This window comes from Plectropomus leopardus, chromosome 24, assembly GCF_008729295.1.
Source record: "Plectropomus leopardus isolate mb chromosome 24, YSFRI_Pleo_2.0, whole genome shotgun sequence".
Lineage (NCBI taxonomy): Eukaryota > Metazoa > Chordata > Actinopteri > Perciformes > Serranidae > Plectropomus > Plectropomus leopardus.
Window position 1 is genome coordinate 9,201,375 of NC_056486.1, and position 23,254 is coordinate 9,224,628.

Here is a 23,254-nt window from a genome sequence, read left to right on the forward strand (position 1 = left end):
CTGTAGTTAAAGTCGATCCCAAACACACCATCCTGCTGCTGTAAATACTCAAGCAATAAAAGTGTATGAATGCACAGTGTAAAATAGTCCCTAACAAATGCATTATTCATTCCAATTTGTTACCTGGATCTTATTTTGAGATTATTTGGGGGTTTTTAAAGGTCCAATATGTAGGATTTAGAGGGATATATTGACAGCAGTGGAATATAATATAATAAATATGTTTTCTTCAGTGTAGAATCACCTGAATATAAGAATTGTCTTGTTTTCATTACCTTATACCTTGATATTTGACGAGTTGGGATGACAACAAGTCTGCAGTCCTCACTGCTAAATGATCCTGCACAGTGCCCCTTTCAATAAGTATTTATGACATTTTTTTAAAAAAAATTACACCTTCAGTAGGAGCCAGAAAGTTTTGGGGTGCCACTGACAAGGCGGAGAAATTGAATAGTACTGAGGAAACTTTGGCATGCTTTTTTTGGCCTGTTTGTTGACAATGAGTAAAACATAGATAATCCCAGTTTATTCTGTAATTGCAGAGAAGTTCAGTCTGTAAACTTAGTTTATGCAGAGTATAAATAAGTAAATGTATATGTAGAAATTAACCATGGATGATGTAATATTACAGTATGTCTTAGTCACAGTTACAGCATGCATATGTAATGTTTAAGTGCCTGACTTCATACAATAAAGACATGATTCCTCTTCTTCTGGTAGCAGCAGACAAAACCGTAGCTCCTAGCCGTGCACCACTTTTATCTCCCCCCAACAAAAACTCTCTCTCTCTCTCTCTCATTAGCATGCACTTGTCCTCCAGTGTTTTCTCTCCCCGGTTTGTCAAGCGCTGATCTTTTCCTTCAGAGGCCGAGCGATAAAGGCCCTGCAGAGTAAACAAGCCGTGGAGAATGGCCTCTTGTCTTTTTATTATTGCCTCCTAATGCCGCGCTCATTCCTGCCGTGATGGAGTGGGGTCGGAACCTACAAACACCACGTGAGGGGGGGTGGCGACACCGTATTGTACACGCAGGAAAGAGCGCATAGAAAAAGACACACTCAAAGATATTTATATGCGCAAATGCACACTCAAGTGCCTGATCTCAACAGCAGTTTTTTACATTGAGCAGCAGAGATAAGGCGTAAAAAAGATTAGCTGCAGTGAAGTTTTTATGCAATTGTATTTCCAGTGTTCATTGAAAAGTGCTCAACATGTCAGGTATTGTATTGCTGTCTGGAAAATATGTGTAGCAGGCCCCCCACTCTCTCTCTCTCTCTCTCTCTCTCTCTCTCTCTCTCTCTCTCTCCAGACTAAAAGGAGGGGTGGGGGTTTTGGGTGGCGAAGGTCACTTTGATGTGACTATAAAGACACACAGCAGGCCAGTGGAAAGAGATGAAAGAGCCGGAGCAGAAGTAAAATAGATCCTGGTGGAACGGCGAAGGCAGAGGAGATGCATTCTCTCTTCTCCTCCGCAGCACACACAGGATAATGATGCTGTATCATAAACAAGAGGTGGCCGGGGAATAGAGCAGGCATCTCGCAATTAAAGTGAGCAAACAACATTTTTGAAGCGAGCTGACAACAGCTATGGGGGAGATACAAAGTAGCCATCTTGCATGTGAAACAAGCACCAAAAACAGCAAGTTATTAAGCAGGTTAATAAATTAGCATTCATCAAATTAGGGCATTTGGCACATGCTGATCATCCACTGTGACTTATTTACTGAAAGATTAATAAATTCTGCCTGATTTTAAGCAAAGATGCTCTGGATATGCCACGATTACGCAAATTAGATCTGTCTAGATAGCTATCGTAAGAGCAGTTTGCCTGCATGTTGATCTTAATATCTTAATCGCTTTAATGTATGACATCCACTTTGTTCATATTTACAGCATGTTCCTAAAGATTGCCTGCAGTCTGGTTTTCTCATCACCTTATGCAGTTGTCTGCCCCCGTTAGGCTCAGCTGTGTACTGCACATGAATCATCATGTAGTTATTGACTCCAGACAATTTTGGGATGTGCCATGTATCCTGACAAAATGATCATAGTAGCCAGGGGTGTTTCTAGGATTTCAGGACACTGCGGGCTTAGCCCAGACCACTATTGGGGGATCCACAGGGGATTTCCCTTTTTAGCTCTATTTTGATTCTTTTTTATTTTGCACTGTGGTGGCTTATTTACCCCCTTTATTTTTAATTATGAATTTAGAATTTAATAATATCAGTAGTTGTTGTAGTTTGGAAGGCATGTTTCCTAACAAACAAAACTGAGGACCAAAGAGATTGATAGGCATGCTTTAAAAACATTGGTGATTTTTTTTTTTGTCTTTAAAAGTTTTTCAGGGTTCCTTTCCCTTTAAAAACTTGTTAACTTAAAAAAAATGTTTGGTGATTTTTTGAAAACATGCCTTCCAACCTCTTGGGCCCACAGCTTTGTAAGGCATGTTTCCTTTTTTTAAAAAAAAAAAAAAAAAATCCAATTAATTTGTTTGAACAATGTTGGCATTTTTTTCCTGTAAAATTTTTGGTAATTTTTTTTTTTTTTTTTTCTTTAAAAGCTGTGGGCTATTTTTTTTTTTATTGTTATCGATTTTTTTCTTCATTTAAACCTTTTAGTGTCTTTTATAGAAAACATGCCTTTCAAATCCAAGGGCCCGCCAAAATAAAAATCACAGAGTCAGAGTCAGGCAACCTACACATTACACCCACAGGAGCTTTTATGAAATCCCATTCTAAATCCATAGGCATTGATATGGCTTTGGTCCCCTTTTGCAGCTGTAACAGCTCCCACTCTTCTTGGAAGGCTTTCAAGATTTTGGAGTGTCTGTAGGAACGTTTGCCCATTCATCTTGATTTTTTATACCTAGGGCAATGGGACTGAATGAAATACCTGAATTCAATAATTAAAAGGTGTGGCCCAGTACTTTTGTCCATATAGTTTACATTAGAGCTCACTGATGGACACAAACCGATAGAGCAAGATCATGAAATCTCACGTTTCTCTTTAAATCACTATATTTCTGCACAGCTCTGCCTTGACGTTTCCTCTCCGTCTGCTTGTTTCTAACTGCAGCTGAAAGTGTTTTGATGATGGAGCTGTTTTTAGTATTGAAGGTAGCACATACAGAAGCACACAGAGGGAGGAGGAGGAGGAGGAGAAGAAAGAGGAGGAGTATAGAGACAGCAGCGAGACACCAGATGTTCCCATACATTCCAACCAAACCAGCACAGCAGAGGCAAGATTAGTGTATGCAGTACAGTAGGTTACAGTGTGTATGTGTGTGTGATTATTACCCTGGCCAGGGCATGCCCATAGCCTGGGTGGCCCATCAGGAATTCGATGGTGGCAGTAAGTCTAGAATTAGCTCAAGATGTGAGAGATCTGTCCCTCCTGAGGAAAAGATGGAGATCTCACTGGAGGAATTGGTGTTAGAGTATTTAGAAATATCACAGGGTAGACAAGTGTGTGTGAGTGTGTGTGTGTGTAGATGTGCTTATAAGATAAAGATCAGATGAAACTTTAATGATCCCAAGGGGAAATTGGGTCACTGCAGCAGCAAGGGAAAAAGTGTGAAGATAAAAAATACAACAAACAGAACAGTTTGAAGATTAAAGATGCAGCAGCTACATCATTTTAATACAGCACTCCTACAGACTTTGAAAGAGCTCTGCCTTCATCCTATGCATCTGTATATGTGTGTGTGTGTGTGTGTGTGTGTGTGTGTGTGTGTGTGTGTGTGTGTGTGTGTGTGTGTGTTATCATTTCCTTATGCATTTACCTAAAAACAGCTCAGGTATTGCTAGCCAAGGTGTAACTCCAATGAATGCCAAAGAGGATCACAAAACTCCCTCTGTGACCTTTGATGGGCTCACAATGTCCTTAGCCCCTTAAGGTCCCTAAAAAACATCCAGGTTTGATGGCTATAAAGCCTGTGGAATGAAAGCCATAGGCTCCTAAAAACACATCAATGGGTCCCTTAAAATCACCTTTGTTTGGGGCTAAAAAGCCACAGGAAGCACAGCACCAGGCTTTTTAAGAACTCCAATGTTTGAGGGATAAAGAGGAAAAAAACAGCAATGGGTCAATAAAAAATATCCACATTTGGGAGCTAAAAGGCCACAGGAAAGACAGCAATGGATCCATAGAAAAACATCCACATTGGAGGGCAAAACAAGTTATAGGAAACAGCAATGACTCACTAAAAAAACAACAGCTCAGGTCCCTACAAAACACCCAAATCTGAGGGCTGAATATCTGCAGGAAATACAGTGACAGGTCCCTAAAAACTCTTATGTTTGGGGGATATAAAGCAGCCAGAGAAACTGATTGGAGTCCCTAAAAAATATCCACATTTTGGGGCTAAAAGCCACAAAAAAGATGCCATCCGGTCCCAAAAAAACTCAGAGCTCAGATCTCAGAAAAACATGTTTAAGGGTGAAAAATTTGCTGGAAATACAGCTATGAGTCACTAAAAAACAACCATGTCTGGGGGGTAAAAAGCCATAAGAAACACAACGTGTCCCAAAAAAACAGCGACACCTTCCTAAAAAAAACAAAACAAAAAAGGTCCCTAAAAAACAGCATGTTTGGGGGCTGAAAACCACCATAAAAACACCTACATTTGAGGGCTAAAACGTTGCAGGAAAGACGGTAACCAATCCCTAAAAAACACCCCAATTGGGAGCAAAAAAGCCACAGTAAACACAGCAATCAGTTCGTTAACACCACCCACATTTGGGGGCTAAAAAGCTGCTATAAAAGCAGCCAGGGGTGCATGTGTTTTTTATTCACTTACCGGCCCTAAAAAATGGTTGGAAAGCTCAGATATTGTTAACAGAGTTGTCACTCAAATGGATACCAAAGGGGATCACAAAACTCCTTCTATGACCCCTGATGAGCTCAAAATGCCTGTAGCCCCTCCCACACAAACACCACACACACACTGGAGATGCTGATAGGGTCAAGTCGAGGCTATCTCTAGTTTATCTCTGCAGCCGTCAGATCTAAAGCCGTGTCTGTCGCTGATGAAGAGAAGAGAGCTGAAGGCCTCGACTGGGATCACTCAGCCTCTCTAAAACACTACTAGACTCTCTCACAGTTTCCTCCTTGAACCTACAACCGGCTGACTGAGGAAACACACAGATGGGAGAGAGGGGGGAGAGAGGTGTTGAGTGAATAGGTAGAGAGGTGTGTGTGTGTGTTTGTGTGTGACAGAGACGGGGGAGAGAAAGAGAAAGAGAGGGAGAGTTATCAGTCATGCTGTCAGTCTCCGGGGCAGGTTGTGATAAGAGAGGCAGCGGTTGGTATCTGTCTCCCCCCCACACACACATACACACACACACACAAAACGGGGGAGAAAGACCCTGTTGTGTTCCTCTCTACCACCCATGAGTGAACACAGCGCAGGTGTGCCGAGGTGAGGAGTTGGACTGTATGGCAGCCATTTGTCGACTGTATTTTGGGGCAGAGAGATGACAGAGGGAATACAGATGATAAGAGCTGGGGTAAAATATATTAGAGAGAAAGGGCGTTTACATATTGCAGCTGCACGCTGAGCATTTGATATCACTGCTGTGGTGCTTAAACAGCCTCTGACACTGAGACACACAGCAGCCTGTGGCTTTTTTTAGTGTGGCCTCACACTATAGCATGGTATATGTTTGGAATAAGACAGGCCGGTCAACAAAATTGGCCATTTTTTTTACAGAATCATCACTGTTTTTCCTGAATATTTTTAGCCCCCAAGCATGGGTCTTTTTTAAAGACCCATCGCTGTGATTCCTGCTGCTTTTTAACCCCAAATATTGCTGTTTTTAGGGACCTGTTATTGTGCTTCCAGCAGCTTTTCAGCCACTAGAGATGAGTGTTGTTAAGATATCCACTGCTGTTTCTTGCTGTTTTGTTTTTTGGGGGTTTTTTTGCCCCCAAACCTGGGTTTCGGGACCAGACGCTGTTTCCAGTAGCTTTTAGCCCCCAAACATAGATGTTTTTTAGGGGGCATGTCACTATTTTTTAGGGAACCGTAGATGTGTTACCATCAGCTTGTTAGCCACCAAACGGGTGTTTTCTAGGGATCCATTGCTGTTTATCCAGCGGTATTTTAGCCACCAAATGTGGACTTTTTTAAAAGTCCCATCACTGTGTAAGGTACCCATTCAACATAGTTGTCAGACACTACAGACAACATACAGGATAAAAAACATGACAAGAAAATTAAAAGATAATTTTTAATTGTTTTTCATATACAATGCCAACATTATTTCTGATGGTTGGGTTGAGTAGGATATTAGTTTCATTTTTATTATGACAAATGTCTTCTTTGCTCCTCTCTATTGGAGCTCCTTTTATTTAAATTAAAGTACAGGGAATTATGTAAGAGGGTTGATGGCCAACATGGCTGATTGTGCATCATCTACAGAAACTCATATTTCATCCCTGGAAAATCCAAGAAAAAATATATCAGATTATCACCTAACTGTATGTATGAAAGCTCCAGAGTATGTATTCCCCTGTGGGATCAATACAAACATTTTCCACCCACAACATTCCCTCTCTATATCTCTCTCTTTCTCGGGTTCTCTTGTGGACTGTTGCCCTCCATTAGCCATGCATTGACCCAATATTTTGGGGGTTGAGAGCTGATGGTGGGGGCAGAGATGTTGACAAATGGGAGAGAGGAGTATCAAATGACCTCTGGGGACTGGGAGGGGGAACAGAGCAGAGCAAGAAGTGACCCACTGTTGCTTGAAGGTTTTATTGTGGCTGTTTTCGCTTTATCTCTCTATCTCTGTGAGAGGGTCATTGGAGGGGTTAAGCGAAGATCACGCCGCCGCTCGTCAAGAGAGTTTAATCAATGCTTTCTCATCGATAAACTGCTTGAAAAAACTTACAAGCATAAACAACCCAGCGCATGGCAAACTGGTTTATGCCAGCGCAGACCCCCCGCCCAGAGGCTCAGATTAGCCAATCACAGTGATGTGTGACAGCCGCCGCGCCCTCGGGCTAGAGGTGGGCTTAGAGAATGACTGACAGGCCTTAAGAAAGCTGCAAGTTGATGGCATCTAGTCAACCTGGGGGGTGCGGAGCAGCAGGGGATGACAGTTGAGTGAGGTGACAGACAGACAGTCAGGCAGTGACACCCAAACCTGTCATACAACCTTCTGTCAAGGGCATCGGGGTCTTTTGTTGACATTGTTTACAGCTCGTGGTTGTCACGGGAGATGATAATGACTGGGAAAGCTTTTTTTTTCTCTTTACCACCATCATCAAACACTCCTAATGTTCAGTTCCCTTCAAGAAAAAGTGTTTGCATGGTGCCTTTTGCATGCACCAAAGTTCATGCAAAAGGCATACAGCCGGGACACTCGACACTCTTGCTTTGCGTGGGGGCCACTTTTGCAAAATGACGAGGCCAGGAGCTAGTTGCATCAGCCCCATGCATGTTTTTTTTTTTTTTTTAGGACATTTAAAGGATTTTAGAACATTTCTTTGATTTCGGGACATTTCTAGGATTTTAGGGGGTGTTTCTCGAAATTTTAGGACATTTATAACACTTAAGGATGTTTCTAGTATTTTACGACATTTCTAAGATTCTTCAAAATTTCTCAGATGGTAGGACATTTATCGGATTTTAGGGCATTTCTAGGATTCCAGCACATTAGAGGCTTAGCGAGGACCTCTGGTGGGGGGTGCAGGGGATCCTCTACTGGTACTTTTTTGATAAACAATCTCTATTTTGATGTTTTTTTTTAATGCACTCTGGCACCTTGTGTATACTAAAAGTACAAAAACAACTCCCAGTGTAAATCACTTGTTATTGTGAATTAAAAAACGATTCCATTCATGGGCAGCAGGTCGTAAGTTGAGTATCTCAGCGTACAGTGTGCTACATTGCCCCAAAACGTTTCCCCATGTGTCTTGACCTGTAGGAATGCACCTAGCTGTTCCAAATAAAGATGCCAGCGGGGATACATACTGTACTTCATTACACAGCCAGGCCTCCGCCAGCCCATTACATTACACGGTAATACAAGCCATAGGCAGGGCACATGGGCTGGACGCTGCAGAGGCCTTTCTCAGCAGATTATTTTGGGCTCACTACTGTGTCATTACACGGCCTCCCGCTCTGTATTTAGGCCTGTTGATTGCAGGGCAGAGATTGGGCAGGGCTGAGGTGGGCTCTCCCTCCATTGAGTTGAGGGCTTTGACATTGGCTGGGTCGTTTGATGTGTTTTGTGGCGAAAGATGGCCTTGTGCCTTGTTTGCTGTGCAGCCACCCCTTCCCCAGTGTGACACTCCTCCCTGCCTCACTCTTTCTGGGATTCTCTCTGCTGCTTTGAAAACACCCTGAGGAGAAGTTCTGCACCCGCGTTTACATTACAATATGTCTTATCTGCGCCTTATCTGTGGGAGAGTTCATATCTGTGGTATCTTCTGAAGGGGGATGCGCCTGTGTGTGTGTTAGTGTGTGTGCAGCTATATGTGTGTTTGAGAGAGAAAGAGAGAGAGCGTGGGGCGCGTGCACGTGCGCTCTCTCTCTCTCCCTCCCTATAATCAGCGAGCGACGGGAGGGGGCGGAGCCGAGGCGCCGTGACTGTAACGCGATAGCTGCTCAACCTCAAAAGCGCGATCACTCACACACACACTCCACACACACCTCCCAGACGCGTTCACAGCACACACGCCGGTGTCAGAGCCGGAGCGCTGGCTGCACAGAGAGAGACACACAGGAGAGAGGAGCGGTGCCGCAGGAGGTGGCACGACATGACCGGTGTTTTTGGAGCGCGCAACACTTTATTTTATTTATTATTCCGTGACTTTTTGAGGAGCAGCTTGTGACACTCGGACTGAGCTGCTTTGAGAACTGTGGACTTTAGCTACCGAGCAGGAGAACCTCGTGTGCGCAAAATACGCGGGGACGCAGAGAGGGAGATACGCGGACTGAGGGGCTCTCAGTCGGAACTTGGCGCACCCTGGAGTCGCCGTTGCTGGAGCGCAGATATCGCTCGAAGCCTTCCAGCTGCGGAGCGCACGCAGTATTGATCAAGGAGTTTGTTTGTTCACTATTTTTGGATGAGTATCAGCGGCTCTGCTAGATGGACAGACTGAAAAAGGCGAAAGGGCTGTGCAAATCTGAATTTCTTCAATGACATGTTGTAGGCACATCCACCGATGGTTTAAAAAACGCCGTGGGATTGTTCCTGAAGTGGGCTAGTTTTTGGCTGTTGCCAGCGTTTTTTTTGGTCCTACACGGGTGTGGATTTTGTTTTTGTTTTTGGAGGAACAGCAAAATTGGAAACAAACTTAAAAGCTCTCCGCGAGTTTCTGCATCATCCAAGATGGATTTTGACTCATCGTTGATTGGATTTTTAATGGCAATGTGTCATCTGGCGTTGAGAGTCAGAGGCGATGAGGGTGAGTTTTGGTTACTTGTTTGGTTTTGACGCACGCATGGTCTGCCTCCACCAAAATACAAATGGAAGAACAATTCAAATCGCAGAAGCAGGAATGTGGTCTCATTTAATTGAATGTGTTGGGCTTATTCGTTGCGATTATTTTACTGTTTTTACAACATTTTTCAAGAGCTGCTTGTCATATGGTTCATATTATTTTAACACACATCAGCGTCTGGCATGATAAAGCCATTGTGTGATAATCAGATTCATGTGTGTCTTGGATATTTTTCTCCCATAATCTTGGGAAATATTGGAGACATCGAGAATGGCTAAGTCCGTATGTACATATAGACTTATACATGCACATACATACATATACATATCTGTATGTAAATATGTGTGCGCTTGATATGAAGCATAGGACTAGAGATCCAAGATGACTTTTAAAAACTGAGCTCAGTGACTAATTCCGCCCCTGTGCAAAGTCAGCTGTTACACATCCTAAACTAAAGAACTTAGACGCTTTCATCAAATATTTATTAGCTGGGAAACAGTTATCTGTCCCAGCTCGACTGGGAGCTGCACAGAGCCTACCATCAGCCCACTGGACTGTGAATGAGCTGATTATATGCATGAAGCTTTTGGAAATTCAAACACATTGTTTATTCCGAGTTGCCTGTTGTTTATCTTTGATTTAATTATTCATCAAGTGAAATAAACAAACCCCGTGGCCTGATTAAAAATGCTATTTCACATCCGGATGAAAATTTTAGGCGGAGGCTGACCTGCTGTTTTCGAAAATCGCTGGTGTCCAAGAAAACCGTGCGTAAAAGCGACGCTGTCATTGGATTTCCGCTAATAAGACTGTAACCACTTCCATTATAATCCCTATCTTCATCGGCCACCACAAGTCTCACTCCTTCATTATCTCCTCGTGCTCCGTGGGGTTGCGTGTGCAGGGTGAAGGCTGCTGGTGACGGAGCGCCGGCAGCTCCAGGCGGCGGCGCACCGTCACCTCCGTGCGCTCTTAGCAATCAAATAACAATAAGAAGGGAGATTACAGTGCGGGATGAGCCGCGGAACAGCAGCCCTGCAGCTGGTAGGGATCCACAGCCTTGCTTTGAGGCACTTAAGAAGCGCTTATTCTCCCCATAACGCACGGATACGGCACCAAACGCGTCTGATACACTACCGAGAGAGCATGAGACAGTGCCAAATTTATGTCGAAGCCTCATTAAATGTGGATTTAACACCAGGGAGCGCACAGTTCCATCTGGTGACATGGCGAAATGATAATTTTAAGTATTATGTCACTAGAAGTGCGCAGGGTGTTGGTGGGAGAAAGGGTTTACCATGCATAGAAGTGGCGCCACTGGTGGCATGACACATGGCCTTTCGCTCACTCATCCTTGTAAGGGACTATTCCAGCATTCTGGCTGCTTTTGCGGTGGTTTGAATCCGCGTGGCACCGTTTTATATTTGTGCGTTTTCGCAGCAAAGTAAAATTTTTACGCACAAAGGAAACACGTAAATATAATGTCCTCGCGCGTTTGTGTGTGTGTGTGTGTGTGTGTGTGTGTAACATAATCATGCTTATCCACACGATTTGATTTTGGAGAAAATTATTTTTTCATATCATAATTAGGACTGTCAACATTAAAGCGTTAATCAAGATGGGAAGAAAGTTTTGTGCAGAGTTTTTTGTGTTTTTTTAAATTGCCAGTTGACATTCTCGTCTTTAAGAGGCACTCTTGGGCTGAGTTTGAAAGCTAGAGTGATGATACTGGTATTATCTGAAACTAGACGAATTAAGGAATCCGTGTCATGCTAGCTTCTCAGAAAAATTGCTTAAAATGGTCCAAAGTTTGGCTTAATTTGTCCATTTCCATTTCATATATCTCTAACCTCAAGATATATGAATGAAATTGGGTAATGTGGGTAGCCATGAGTCTCCTCTTTACAGACATGCCCACTTCATGCTAGTCCCATGCAGTTTTTGCTGCCATTTGATTCCTAATCAAGACAATCTGGTAACCATTGCCTTACTTTGCCAATATGGACTTCAGAACTGTTTTGTAATGCGAAATAATGGAAATGAAAACATGCTATTAAAAATGTGATTAATCACGATTAACTGCTTAAATTCTGCATTTAACTGTGATTTAAATTGACAGTTCTTATTAAAACAGACTCTGAATAGGATGTACAAGGTGTTTTACATTGGGCCGGAGTGCTGCAGTTCCTATCCAGCGGGAGTAGGCAGGGTGACGAGCTGGTGACGAGCTGTTCATGATCCCATGATGTCTGTTGAGATTTTACAACACCACCCGCTGGTTTGTCTCAAGCTCTGCTCCCTTCACATGGTGCTCTTCCTCTTGTTTAGGCTACTTGTTTTAAATAGGACAGTCACCCCAGCCATCCCTCTGAATATCTGTGTGTGTGTGTGTGTGTGTGTGTGTGTGTGTGTGTGTGTGTGTGTGTGTGTGTGTGTGTGTGTGTGTGTGTTTACTGGCTGCCTGTGTACCCCTTGATCAGAGACAGATGTGGGCCTCTTGGCAGCCATCAGGCAAGCAAGAAGCTAGATCCCCCCCCCCCCCTTCTCTTCTCGCTCCACTCTCGCTCTCTCTTTTCCCCCTGCCAAGACACTGCATGTCCCCGCTCCCCTCAAGAGCCACATTACACACAGATGCCAGAGGAAAGAGAGACTGAAGGGGAACAGAACGGAGACAAAACACGGAGGTTCGGAGAGAGATGTGAGGGGACAGAGAGACTGCAGAGAGGGAGGGAAGCTACCCAGAGCACAGAAAAGTGAGCATGCACCAGGTCTTAATGTGAAAACAGAAGGAACACTTGGATGGGGGGCGGGGGGGGGACTGTGCAGAGCGAGAGGAAACAGCAACATCAAAGCGTGCAGGGGTCGCAGAGTTAAAATGGCACTGGACTTAGAGGGAACAGATCGCGTTAGGGGTTTATGAAGTGACACGTCTGGTGTGACGGGGGGTGGAAGTGAAATATCTAAAAAAACAAAAAGATGCTCTCATGAAGCACATTGGAGTCACTTTAAAGGTTCCTGCTTTTGATGATAGACACCATCTGTTTTTTAGCAACCTGGTCCATTTCCAGTACCAAAAAGGTTTCCTTAACCCTTTGAAACCTGGTTCAACATCACGTTTTCTTGTGCTGCATTCAGATGCCTTTCACAAGTATTTAAACCCGAAGCAAATTGGTTTGATTGCTTTCAAAAACACTGGGAAAGGGGAAATTAGCAACTTGGCAAGATCTGCCTCACAAGTTGTTATAAATTAGTACATTTAGAAAAATATTTTGAAAAAAGAAACTATATTTCTCATGATCTTTTTTGTTTGTTTGCTTTGTGCTAATTTTCAGGTAATTTTCTTTCTTTCTTTAAAAAATAACAACTAACTAATTTCTTGCTAATTTCTCAGTCGTTTCTTCTCAAGTCAATTATTGCCTTCTTCCCATGTTTTTAAAAGAAATCAAGCCAATTAGGGTTTGTTTCAAAGGAGGGAACATGGGAAGGAGACAATCAGCAACCTAAGATACATTAATTCAAATTAGTAAGAAGTACAAGAAAGTTACCTGAAATTTTAGCATAAAAACAAAAACAGAACTGAAAAAAACAAATGAGGAAATGACCTGAAAAAAGTTTTTAGAAAATTAAATGTAACATAATTTCAAATATGTAATTATGATAATTATATGTTGGTTTTTTTCCCGAAACATCTTCCCCTTGATTAAAATAAGTATTCTAAAGTTAAACAGTTGTTGCAATTAGTGAAACATTTCTTTAACAAGTTGCTCTTTGCCTTTTTTCCCCCATGTTTTTGGAGGAAATCGAGCCAACTTGCTCAGGGTTTAAAGGTTTAAATACTGGAGAAAGACATCTTAAAGTGTAGTCGATCCAGGTTTGAGAGAGTGAACTACAACGTTGTGGATGTTTGACACCTGGGACATATGTGCCTGCAGCTCTAAAAAAATCTTACATGGGCCGAAAGATAAATGATCCATAAACGATGCATTGGACGTCTCCTGTTGTGGCTTGCTGTTCTCTGCTGGTGGCGACTAGAAATGGTCCCTTTTCTTGTCTCTTTGGTGTAAGACTCCCCCCGCACTTATACTGTAATCGCAATAGTTTGACTCAGTGACATGTACATCAATTACTCCTTACCACATGCATTAATATTCAGGCCATTAAGCAGCTCATTTGCATGTTTATTGAGTGGGCGGCTGTGCATCCTCTCCACCTATGGTATCAACTTCTTCCAGAGTTCTACTCATTTAATCGTGTCTTTTCCAAATGTTAGCGCTTAGCTCAATTTTATCTTCTTTGTTGGTCTTTTTTTTTATTATTCTCCCAGCCTGCCCTTCAATTCTTTGCATTTCTCTGCGTTTTAATCTGCCCCAGCCCTCAGAGGTATCAGCTGCGAAAACAAGGTCACCTATTAGCATTCATAGCCAAAGACAAACCGAGCGGCCCGTTCAATAGCAGTCAGGTATGAGAGTCACAGGCTCATGCAAAGCCCCTGGAACAGCCCGCCGCACTTGGGGTGAAATTAAAAACAAGACCCCCATAAATAAAACAGAGCTGGGTCTTTCACTCCACCGCATTAGCCGCGCAGGGGGGTCTTAACGGGTGCTCAGGGACGGCTTTAGATGGGAGCTGGAGGGGGGTTAGCATTGTCAAGAGGCAAAGCGTTTTAAATTTACTGTAATTCACAAGCGGGGTTAAAGAGGAAAGGGTGTGAATTTACAAAAACTGCTTTTGTGTGAGCCGCAATTCTTCCAGAAATGTCAGTCAGTTCCACTGAAAGGTAACATCCTGTGAGGTGGGGGGTACAGGGTGGCAACAAATCGCCAAGACTCTTGCAGCAAAGCTCAATTCTTCACAGCTCTCTCGCTGATGTAGGCTCCGCCATCTCTGCTCTTTAGACGGGGGAATCTTTTGTGAAAAGTGCTTCGGCTGTGCAGGTTTGACGCCGGCGCACAGAGACAAAAGAGTGCGCCAGGGGAGAAAGAGACATGATACTTTAGTCAGGTAGTGTTTAGGACCACGCCATTACCCCCCTGCAGGCACCACTAACCATCTGTTTACCCGATTGATCCATTGAACCATTGATCACGATGGCCAGCTCTGTGCATTTGGCTGATTAGCATGGGGCACTTATCCTGTTAGGGAGAGAGGAGGAGAGAGGGAGAGGAAGAAAAAGCAGGCAGAGAGAGAGGAAAGAGGATTTGGGGATATTATCTCCCTTTGATGTAGCTTTTGTTAATTCTTAAAAGAAAAAAAATCCCCCCTTAAACACATTTAACACTGTTAAACAAAAAGCTATTGTCTGTGTGTGTTACAGTTTTTGGGCTGATTGTTGTTTGCTGGTGTGTTTTGATCAATTTTCTTTTATTCTGGTAAATAACTGGCTGCAGAATATGTTGAGTTAATCAAAAACATCAGCACGCATTTTTAAATGAGCAATTTTGTACCAGTTGTTGCAAAATATATGTAATTATATAAAGACATGAGTGTATTACCAAATCCAGTGGCCTAAAGGCTTGAGGGGCCCTTAAGCCAGAGCCTCCATGTGAAGTCACTGCTATTAACTTGGCATTTCTTGTCACAGGGCTGAGTCATCATGTAAAGAACAGAGCCCTGAAACAGGGATGCACATTATCTGATTTCTTGCCAATATCCAATATGCCGATATATAACAACTCACTTGGCAAAGAACAATACAGATATTGATATTTCCACTTTTTTTACCACCAAATTTTAGCGATCATCAAGTCTCTTCTGTAGTGGAATAAACATCATATAATACAAACTCTTATCATGATGGCCCACCAGCAGATAGAGACATAAAATGCAACAGTTTTCAATGTGTGTAATATTCATTCATTGTGATTAATAAGAAAAATATTTCAACTTAGGGTTTATGTGTTATATATGTTCACTTTGTCAATAAAAAAAGACGTTGGCTTGTATGTGATATTGTCAGAAATCAGCATGTTGGCCGATGCTGATATTACATCTTGAAGCCTATATCTATTACTATATATCCCTACCATATATATTGAATAAAATTGAGTTGCATATCATACTGGGCCAATAATAACATGTAGTGGTTCCTAAAGTGCCATGTATACACAAGCCTTTTTATGGTCCATACAGTGCCAAGCTATTAAAATAATAATTATATATAATAATCATATTAGTTTCTTAGGTGGAGGATACTTTTGAGTCTCTTGCTCAAAGTGTTTCAAAACAGTTTACTTCGGCTCATGAGAATGTCCGTACACTTGTGATAATACTACAGCTCATCTTGTTCGCCCTGCTGTTATGGATATGATGATTGCACAAGGATTTATGGGTAACAGTTAGGCTACCATCAGTGTTGTGTATTGTAACCTAAATCATTTTAAGTTTAATAGATAAACTAAAAAGATAATTATCTCTTTGCTAATAATATGTAGGATCTAGGATCTGTAGGATATTTAATCGTGCCAGTGAGGATTTTTTTCATGAATGTGAGTTTTAACTTTGCAAATATTCACTGCCACTAATACTGCTCATACCGCTACCTCTGTTCCCTGAAGCACCGTCATTCTACCTCAGCATAAAGGTGTAAAAGTAGAAGGTGATGAAAGTGAATCTCTTTTTCTTCGCCCTTCCTCCTCATCCTCTCCTTCTCCTTGGGTCCAGTCTAGTGTGGAATGGGTGAGATTAAAAGCAGTCAGAGAGACAACCCCTGCTCCTGACTGAATGGATGAGTGCTGCCCACTCTCCCCTCTCATTCCCTCACTCTGGGCGATAGCACTTTTTAATTAAGGTGGGGGGGGCGAGGCGAGGGAGGGAGCGAGCGAGCCAGAGACACTAGGAATGATGGAGGGATTTATCAGTGCCTCTCCTCACACTCGCAGCTTATCCCAGAGCGTGACGCCATACTTCCCCGATAAGGCGGCTAATAGAAATGAGAGCGCGAGCGTGCATGTACACACACACATTGTGAGCTAAGACATGCAGACATATGCACATTTTCCCAGATAATGAAGATAAAGGCACTCACAGCGGGTACAAAGACGTCTCTGGCTTTGACTTGATCCGGAGTGACTAGAAAATGTGCACACACAGATTCACCATCATCATTGACACACTGAAAACAAACAGCTGCATGTACAGGCGCACACAGGCACACACACACACACACGTTTATAGTATTTCTGAATTTCAGTTCCAAACAGAACAATAATGAAAAACTCACTTTTGCAAATACGCTCTCACTCTCACATGCAGTGCACACACACACACACACACACACACACACACACACACACACACACACACACACACACACACACCACACGCACGCACGCATACACATAGTGGTGACATTGTTCTCATGTAATAGGGGTTTGGTCCCAGCGTGGTGGAAACATATGTGGCACTTGTGTGTGTACGTGTGTGTAGACAGATTGGCTCCTCTAGTAGAAGAGACAGTGTAATTCATGAAGCTCGCTGGCAGCTCCTGAGTGCTTCCCCCGTGTTACTCATCCAACACCGCAAGTTCTGTTCTCGCCAAAACATGCTGCTTGACAACGAAACACATTACACACACACACACACACACACACACACACACACACACACACACACACTCATATATATGCATAGTTTTTACTAACTAACTGCCACAGACATTCAAGCAGTTACGAAAAAATACACACATCTGTCATCAGAATAAAAAAAAACATTGTCACAGCAGCACCCCCCCCCCCCAATGTAAGTCAATTTGCTAAAATTTACTTACATAACTTTCCAATAGATTTATGTAACTTTATGTTACGTTTGTTGCGACCCCTAACCATGTTTCTTTTCCCATACCGTGTACCCATCTTCTGATGTAACTTTTGTTTCCTAGAGATAACTTTTTTAACTTTACTTTCTACTTTCTTAAAACAAACTTATGTAACTTTATTCTCTTAAATCCTACCTAAGGAACATAACATTAGGTTCATACTGTTATGTTAGTAACATGACAACAGCCAACCATCTTTATTTTCCTGTAACTAACCTATGTAACTTAACTTTTCTAAGGCTATCCTATGTACTTTCACTTTCCTAAACATAACCCTTGTATCTTTATTGTACTGAACCTTATCGACATAACTTTATGTCAAGTATTTTATGTTACATAATGATGCCCAACCATGTTTTTTCATGTATTTTCCCATACCTAACCTATAACCTTTACTTTTCTAAATCTAGCCTACATAACTTTAAGTTCATTTTGTAACTTTATGTAAAGTACGTCACGTGATGATGCACAGCCACATTTCTTTTCCTAAACCTAAACCTAATTATCACAACTAAATGCAGAACCTGAACCTTTAAACCAAGTCTTGACCTCAAACAGGCCTTTGAACAATGACAACTGGCAAAATGTCCTCACTTTGTGATAAAAAAACAAAAACATTTGTTCCTCACTATGTTGCAAGTACAAGTACACAAATGCGCACACACACACACACACGCACACACACACACACACACACATACACACATGCTGCCAGGAGTAGTGTATGTGTAAGCTGACTGACAGAGGTTTCCCAGTGGGGTCAGTGTCTACAGGGAGCCGCTGGATAGCAGGCATGTCTTAATGAGGCTCGTCAGGCTCTCTGCACACACACACACACACACACACACACACACACACACACACACAGAGTCCTTCGCTCATCTCTTTTCTCACTCGCTGCATCTTCTCTCTTCTGTGTATTTCTCCTTCCTCATCACCTTTTGTTGCTGCCCTCCCTCCCTCACTATCTCTTCGCCTGTCACTCCTCCCCTCTCCTCCTCGCTCTTCCCACCGCGCACACCGCCCATCGTACATCAACCCCACCCACCGCCTTCACCCTCCTCCCCGTCCGATCAATCTTCCCCCTTCTTCCTCAATCCATCTTTTATCCATCGCCTCACTGTCTCTCCTTCGTACCAATACTCCTCTCCACTTCTCTTCCCTTTCATCCTCTCCCATTTTCCTCCCCGCTGTAATCCCCCATCCCTTCCCGCTCCTTCCCGCCTCCACCCCTTCCTCTTCATCCTTCTTGGAGGCCACTGAATGGGCAGCTCAGGGAAAAAGTGTCGAGGCTGCAGGATTCTCCCCAAACGGCTTAATCTGCCGAGGCCCTGCGTGCTGATAGCCTCCTGCACGCTGTTACCTCCATAGGCTTCCCAACAATGCCTGTCTGTCTGCACTGCCACAGCAGATAAAGAGATGTCTGTGTGTGTGTGTGTGTGGCTCTCTGTCTCTCTCTGTCATTCTTTGCCATTCCTGCTATCTTTTTGAAATTTTTCAGTTAGCTATTTTTCCCACCTCTGTCAGCCCCTGTGATTGACAGGCCCTCTGTGTGTATTCGGATGTGTGCGTGCGTGGGTGGCCGTTTGAACACGGAGCAGCCGCTGTGTATGAAAGTGTCGGCGTGTGTTTAAGCATCCCTGTATGTTCCTTCACACGCGCACACGTCGCTGAACTTGACTGTGTGTTGCACATTTGTGTAGCAGCTTGTGCATGTGTGCGTGTGGGCGGCTGAAGTCGTGCACACGCATGAAATCACCGGCAGCTGTGTGTGCCTGGTGTGCTAGCGTGGGCATTGCTCCTCTCCAGCAACAAAGTAAGGAAGCCATCGCAGCTCTATCAAATGTCAGAGAATCTTAAGTGTGCCTTTTAAGCACAATAGGCGGTGGAAATGTCAACACTTGAAGGGTCTATTACACTTCAAGCCTTTGGTGCTGTTTTTTTTCCTCCTTTCTTTCCGCTTCCTTTATTGATGCTTTCACAGAAATTTGAAAGAATATCAACCCATTTATGTCAAGAATAGATGCATCTCAGCAGCTGAGTGGTTAAGCCCACCATTTGGCAGTGCATTGATAATGGCAGTATACCATAAGCTTTAGTTTGTAGCCTGATATAGTCAAGTCAATTCTATTCATGAAATGCATTATCACAAATAACACTTTGCTTGAGAGGGCTTTACAGCATGCAACATGCCTCTGTTTTTGGACCCTCACAGCAGATAAGGAAGAACCCCCCCAAAAAAATCTTTAAGGAGGAGAAATGGTAGAAACCTCAGGAAGAGCAACTGAGGTGGGATCCCTTTTCCAGGGCAGACAGAGATGCAATAGATGTCTTTTATTCAGAACAGATCAACACAATAAAATTACCAGCCCTAAATATACATTTTATCAAAGAGAAAAGTTGCAAGTCCACTCTTACATGTGAAGATGGTGTCCGCCTCCCGGACCAAAACTGGAAGATGGTTCCATAGAAGATGAGCCTGATAGCTGAAGACTTTGGCTTCCATTCCAGTTTTGGGTGACTCTAGGAAACACAAGTATCCCTGCATTATCAGAGTGCAGTGCTCTTGTAGGATAATAGTGTACTATGAGACCTAGCACTTTTTCCTTCCTCTCTGTGTTGTTTTTATTTGGCCGACAGCTACATTATTAAGAAAACATTTGTCCCTTTGAGTTCAATATCACAAAGTTCATTACATTTAGAGATCCCCCTGGTGCACGAGCAGCCAAACATACACAGAGGTAGACAGCTAAACCACCCATTGCTGTTGTCATGGAGAACACGTTGCGCCTTTGCCTCCTTAAAGAATAATAATGCCTGCAAATCTATTGCAATGCAAGAGTAATAAAAGAACCATTGTGAGCTGTTTGTGTGTGTGTGTGTGTGTGTGTGTGTGTGTGTATGTGTGTGCATGCAAAATAACCATATACATGTTTCTTTTGTATGTGCATGTGAGTTTATGTGTTTAGTGTGTTTATAGGAGATAACGCAAAGCGCGATGGCTGCCTTAGCTGTCAGGGCGTGAGCACAGAATAGGGCCTTTGTTGCAGCGTGAGCTTCTCATTACAGAGTCGGTGTGACCCCCAGAACCCTGCTAGACAGGCCGTCTGTGTGTCACTTCCTGCCTAAGCCTGCCGAGCAATGCCATTGGCAGGCTATTGTTCCTGGGAGAGCGTGATAGGATCAGGGAATGTGTCCTAATGTTTGCAGATTGGCTTGCCGGAGCAACAATTACACTTGGAGAACGCTCCCGACGGGGAACGAGAGAGATAAGAGCCTGGGTGTGGAAGAGGGTGAAAAAGGCTCTGTGTGTATCTGTGTGTGTGTGTGTGTGTGTGTGTGTGTGTGTGTGTGTGAGTGTGTGCGCTCACCAAATGCAGCATTGATGATCTTTTATTGTCTTAATAGCTTACCCGTGTGGTTCCACTCGCATTGAGGATCCACAATGGAGAAGTTTTTCCAATTTCCTCCAAACGGACGGACTAAATTGCTTTCTTTGTTTTACTGTTCATTTGTTGCTCATCACATCTTCATAAAGAGTAACAAGGTAAATGAAAGAGCGTCCTCCGAGTCGCTGTTAAAGGGAATGCGCCATTTAAGTGGGGATTTTTATGGTTTGACGCCAGCTCACCATTCAAATGATTGATATAGAAATGCATTAAAATTAGGGCTGGGGGATTTAGAGAAACTCAAATATCATATTTTTGACCAAATGCCTTACAATCAATACTGTGATGTGTAGGTTAGACTATTGGTGCTTTCAAAGTATTTACATATTACAGTCAATGCATAACACCAACAGTACAGAGCAACTGATACTCCGTTAATATGGCTTGCGTTCAGGTATTCTCTGAGCCCTTCAACCTTTATATTGTGAATAATAATTTTAAAAAAAGAAAGAAAAGATTTCTTACACCCCTGAAAATCAAGAAAATCACCTCTTACTGTTTAATGACCCCAAGTGGGGGTAGGGACCCCAATTTTGGGAACCAGTGTTCTTTTTCACCTGGAACATTTAAATTGTATTTCCTGAACTATCTCTTTCACACGTATGAAATTTACCTAAATGATCAAACGGCATCCTTATTTAATAAATGAAACAGCGCATAGTGCTTATAGGGTTTGCGGTTTTGATTTGAGCTGTGGACCTGGTGTCGATGGGTCTGGTCGTATTTGGTCAACTGTGCAGTTTCTGGTTCAGGAGCAGGTCTTTAAAATCAGCCCCATGTGGGACTCTGATGTGGATATGATATCGATATGTGTATCTCCCAGCACTAATCAAAACTATCTTTAAAATAAAAAATGTGTTCAATTTTCCTGAACTGTTCTTATATTTTGTGTATTTTACAGTCACTAACTGTTTCCCCTCTGTCCCCCACCCTCCTGTCTCTCTCACAGTCACAGAGTGCGGAGGCGTCTTCGATGCCAGCGAGGCGGGTTACATCACCTCTCCTGGTTATCCCCTGGAGTACCCGCCTCACCAGAACTGTCACTGGATCATCACGGCGCCGGAGCCTTCGCAGCGCATCGTCCTCAACTTCAACCCACACTTTGAGATTGAGAGGCTGGACTGCAAGTAAGGCGGGGAGGGTGCAAATTGTGGCTTTTTGGCGTCATGTCACAACGGTGACGTTTGAAAGCACTATTCTGTCAGAGTGAAATTGCTTTGACCAATAAGACTTCATGGTGTATTATTATTCTGGCTGAATGATGATCTGTGTTTACATTTTCATTAGTATGCTGCAGGCGCATTTGCATCTCAAATAAGTAATTTCCTCTTGAAGCACACTTTTTTTTTTACATATTATTGTAATTCAGTGCCGGCGGTTTGGCTTCGTCCCAACTTGTTGAAACATTTTCCACATTTTGACCACAACAGGTCAATTGCAAAGGAAATTTTAATTGTAGATACAAGCTTTCTGCAAAACGCAGACCATTAAGTGGACTGCGGTTTTCTTTTTTGGGGAATAATTATTTATGGAGAGAATGGCGAGCCATCAGCGCCATCCCCTTTTTCACATTCACACCATTACACACATTATGTCCTGGATGCCGCCCAGCACAACCACAGACTTTTAGTATTGGCCTTTTGAGGAGCAATTACTGGGTAAAATTCCTTGCTCAAGGGCACATCAGCTGCATGTGACCTCAACAGTTCAAGGAGCAGAAAATGTTGCTCATCTGAGTTTCCACATTGCATCTGCACAATGGTGAGACGAGCAAAGCGGGTCACATGAAAAGCTGAGTGGAAAAAATGATTCATATGTCTCAATAATTGGTCCATGTGCTCCACTGGTGAAAGTGATGATGTAGGACAAAATACCTTTGCCAGGGGTTATTTTTGTTTAATTCTGCTTGGAACCAGATGTTTTTTTCACGCTGAGGGACATCTCATCTTAAAGAGATAGTCTTTTGAGTTGGGGTTTCATGAGGTACTTACTAACAGGCAGTTTATTACACAAGGTGACAGTCGATGACAGTCGGCAGTTTGGAGGAGTATGCTGGAGTCCAATGCAGACGCTATACTATATACTGCTGTGGATGTCCCACCTAAAAAAATCAATATCAATTTAAGTGTATTGAGTATTTTCACTTCTCGAAAGAGTAAGAAAAAGAACAACATTTTTTGCTTGAGTGCCTCCTCCCTGGAATGTTTTAAAAATGTGCAGGGCTGAGAGGGGGGCTAAGACACACCCAGTTGCCCATTTGTGTCTCCTCTTGATCCACAGCACCTCCCCGACCCCTTGGATACACACAAAGTAGTCAGTTGGTGAGAGTGTGCCAACAGGGGGCTCGGTTGGGGATGAAAGCAGGCTCTTGCTATCAGGATCAGCCAATAGCAAAATTCAATTGCAAAAACCAGGCTTCAACCTGTAGAGAGTAGTCACTATGCACATTTATTCACAATGTGTAGGATTTTAATACTTTGTACTCAGATGTCAAGAGTTGTCCCTTTTCAGCAAGACCAGACCCCATTGAGACAAAGAGTA

General features: G+C 43.0%; 1 protein-coding gene across 1 annotated transcript in view; it reads left to right on the forward strand.

The window, feature by feature from the left end:
* The first annotated feature begins 8,665 nt into the window (after positions 1–8,665).
* Positions 8,666–23,254, forward strand: part of nrp2a (neuropilin 2a) — an 87,116-nt gene continuing 72,527 nt past the window's right edge. The window contains exons 1-2 of the mRNA XM_042512909.1: positions 8,666–9,415; positions 21,663–21,840. Of these exons, the coding sequence (XP_042368843.1) occupies positions 9,340–9,415; positions 21,663–21,840 (254 nt within the window). The 5' untranslated portion in view covers positions 8,666–9,339. The remainder of the gene's footprint in view (positions 9,416–21,662; positions 21,841–23,254) is intronic.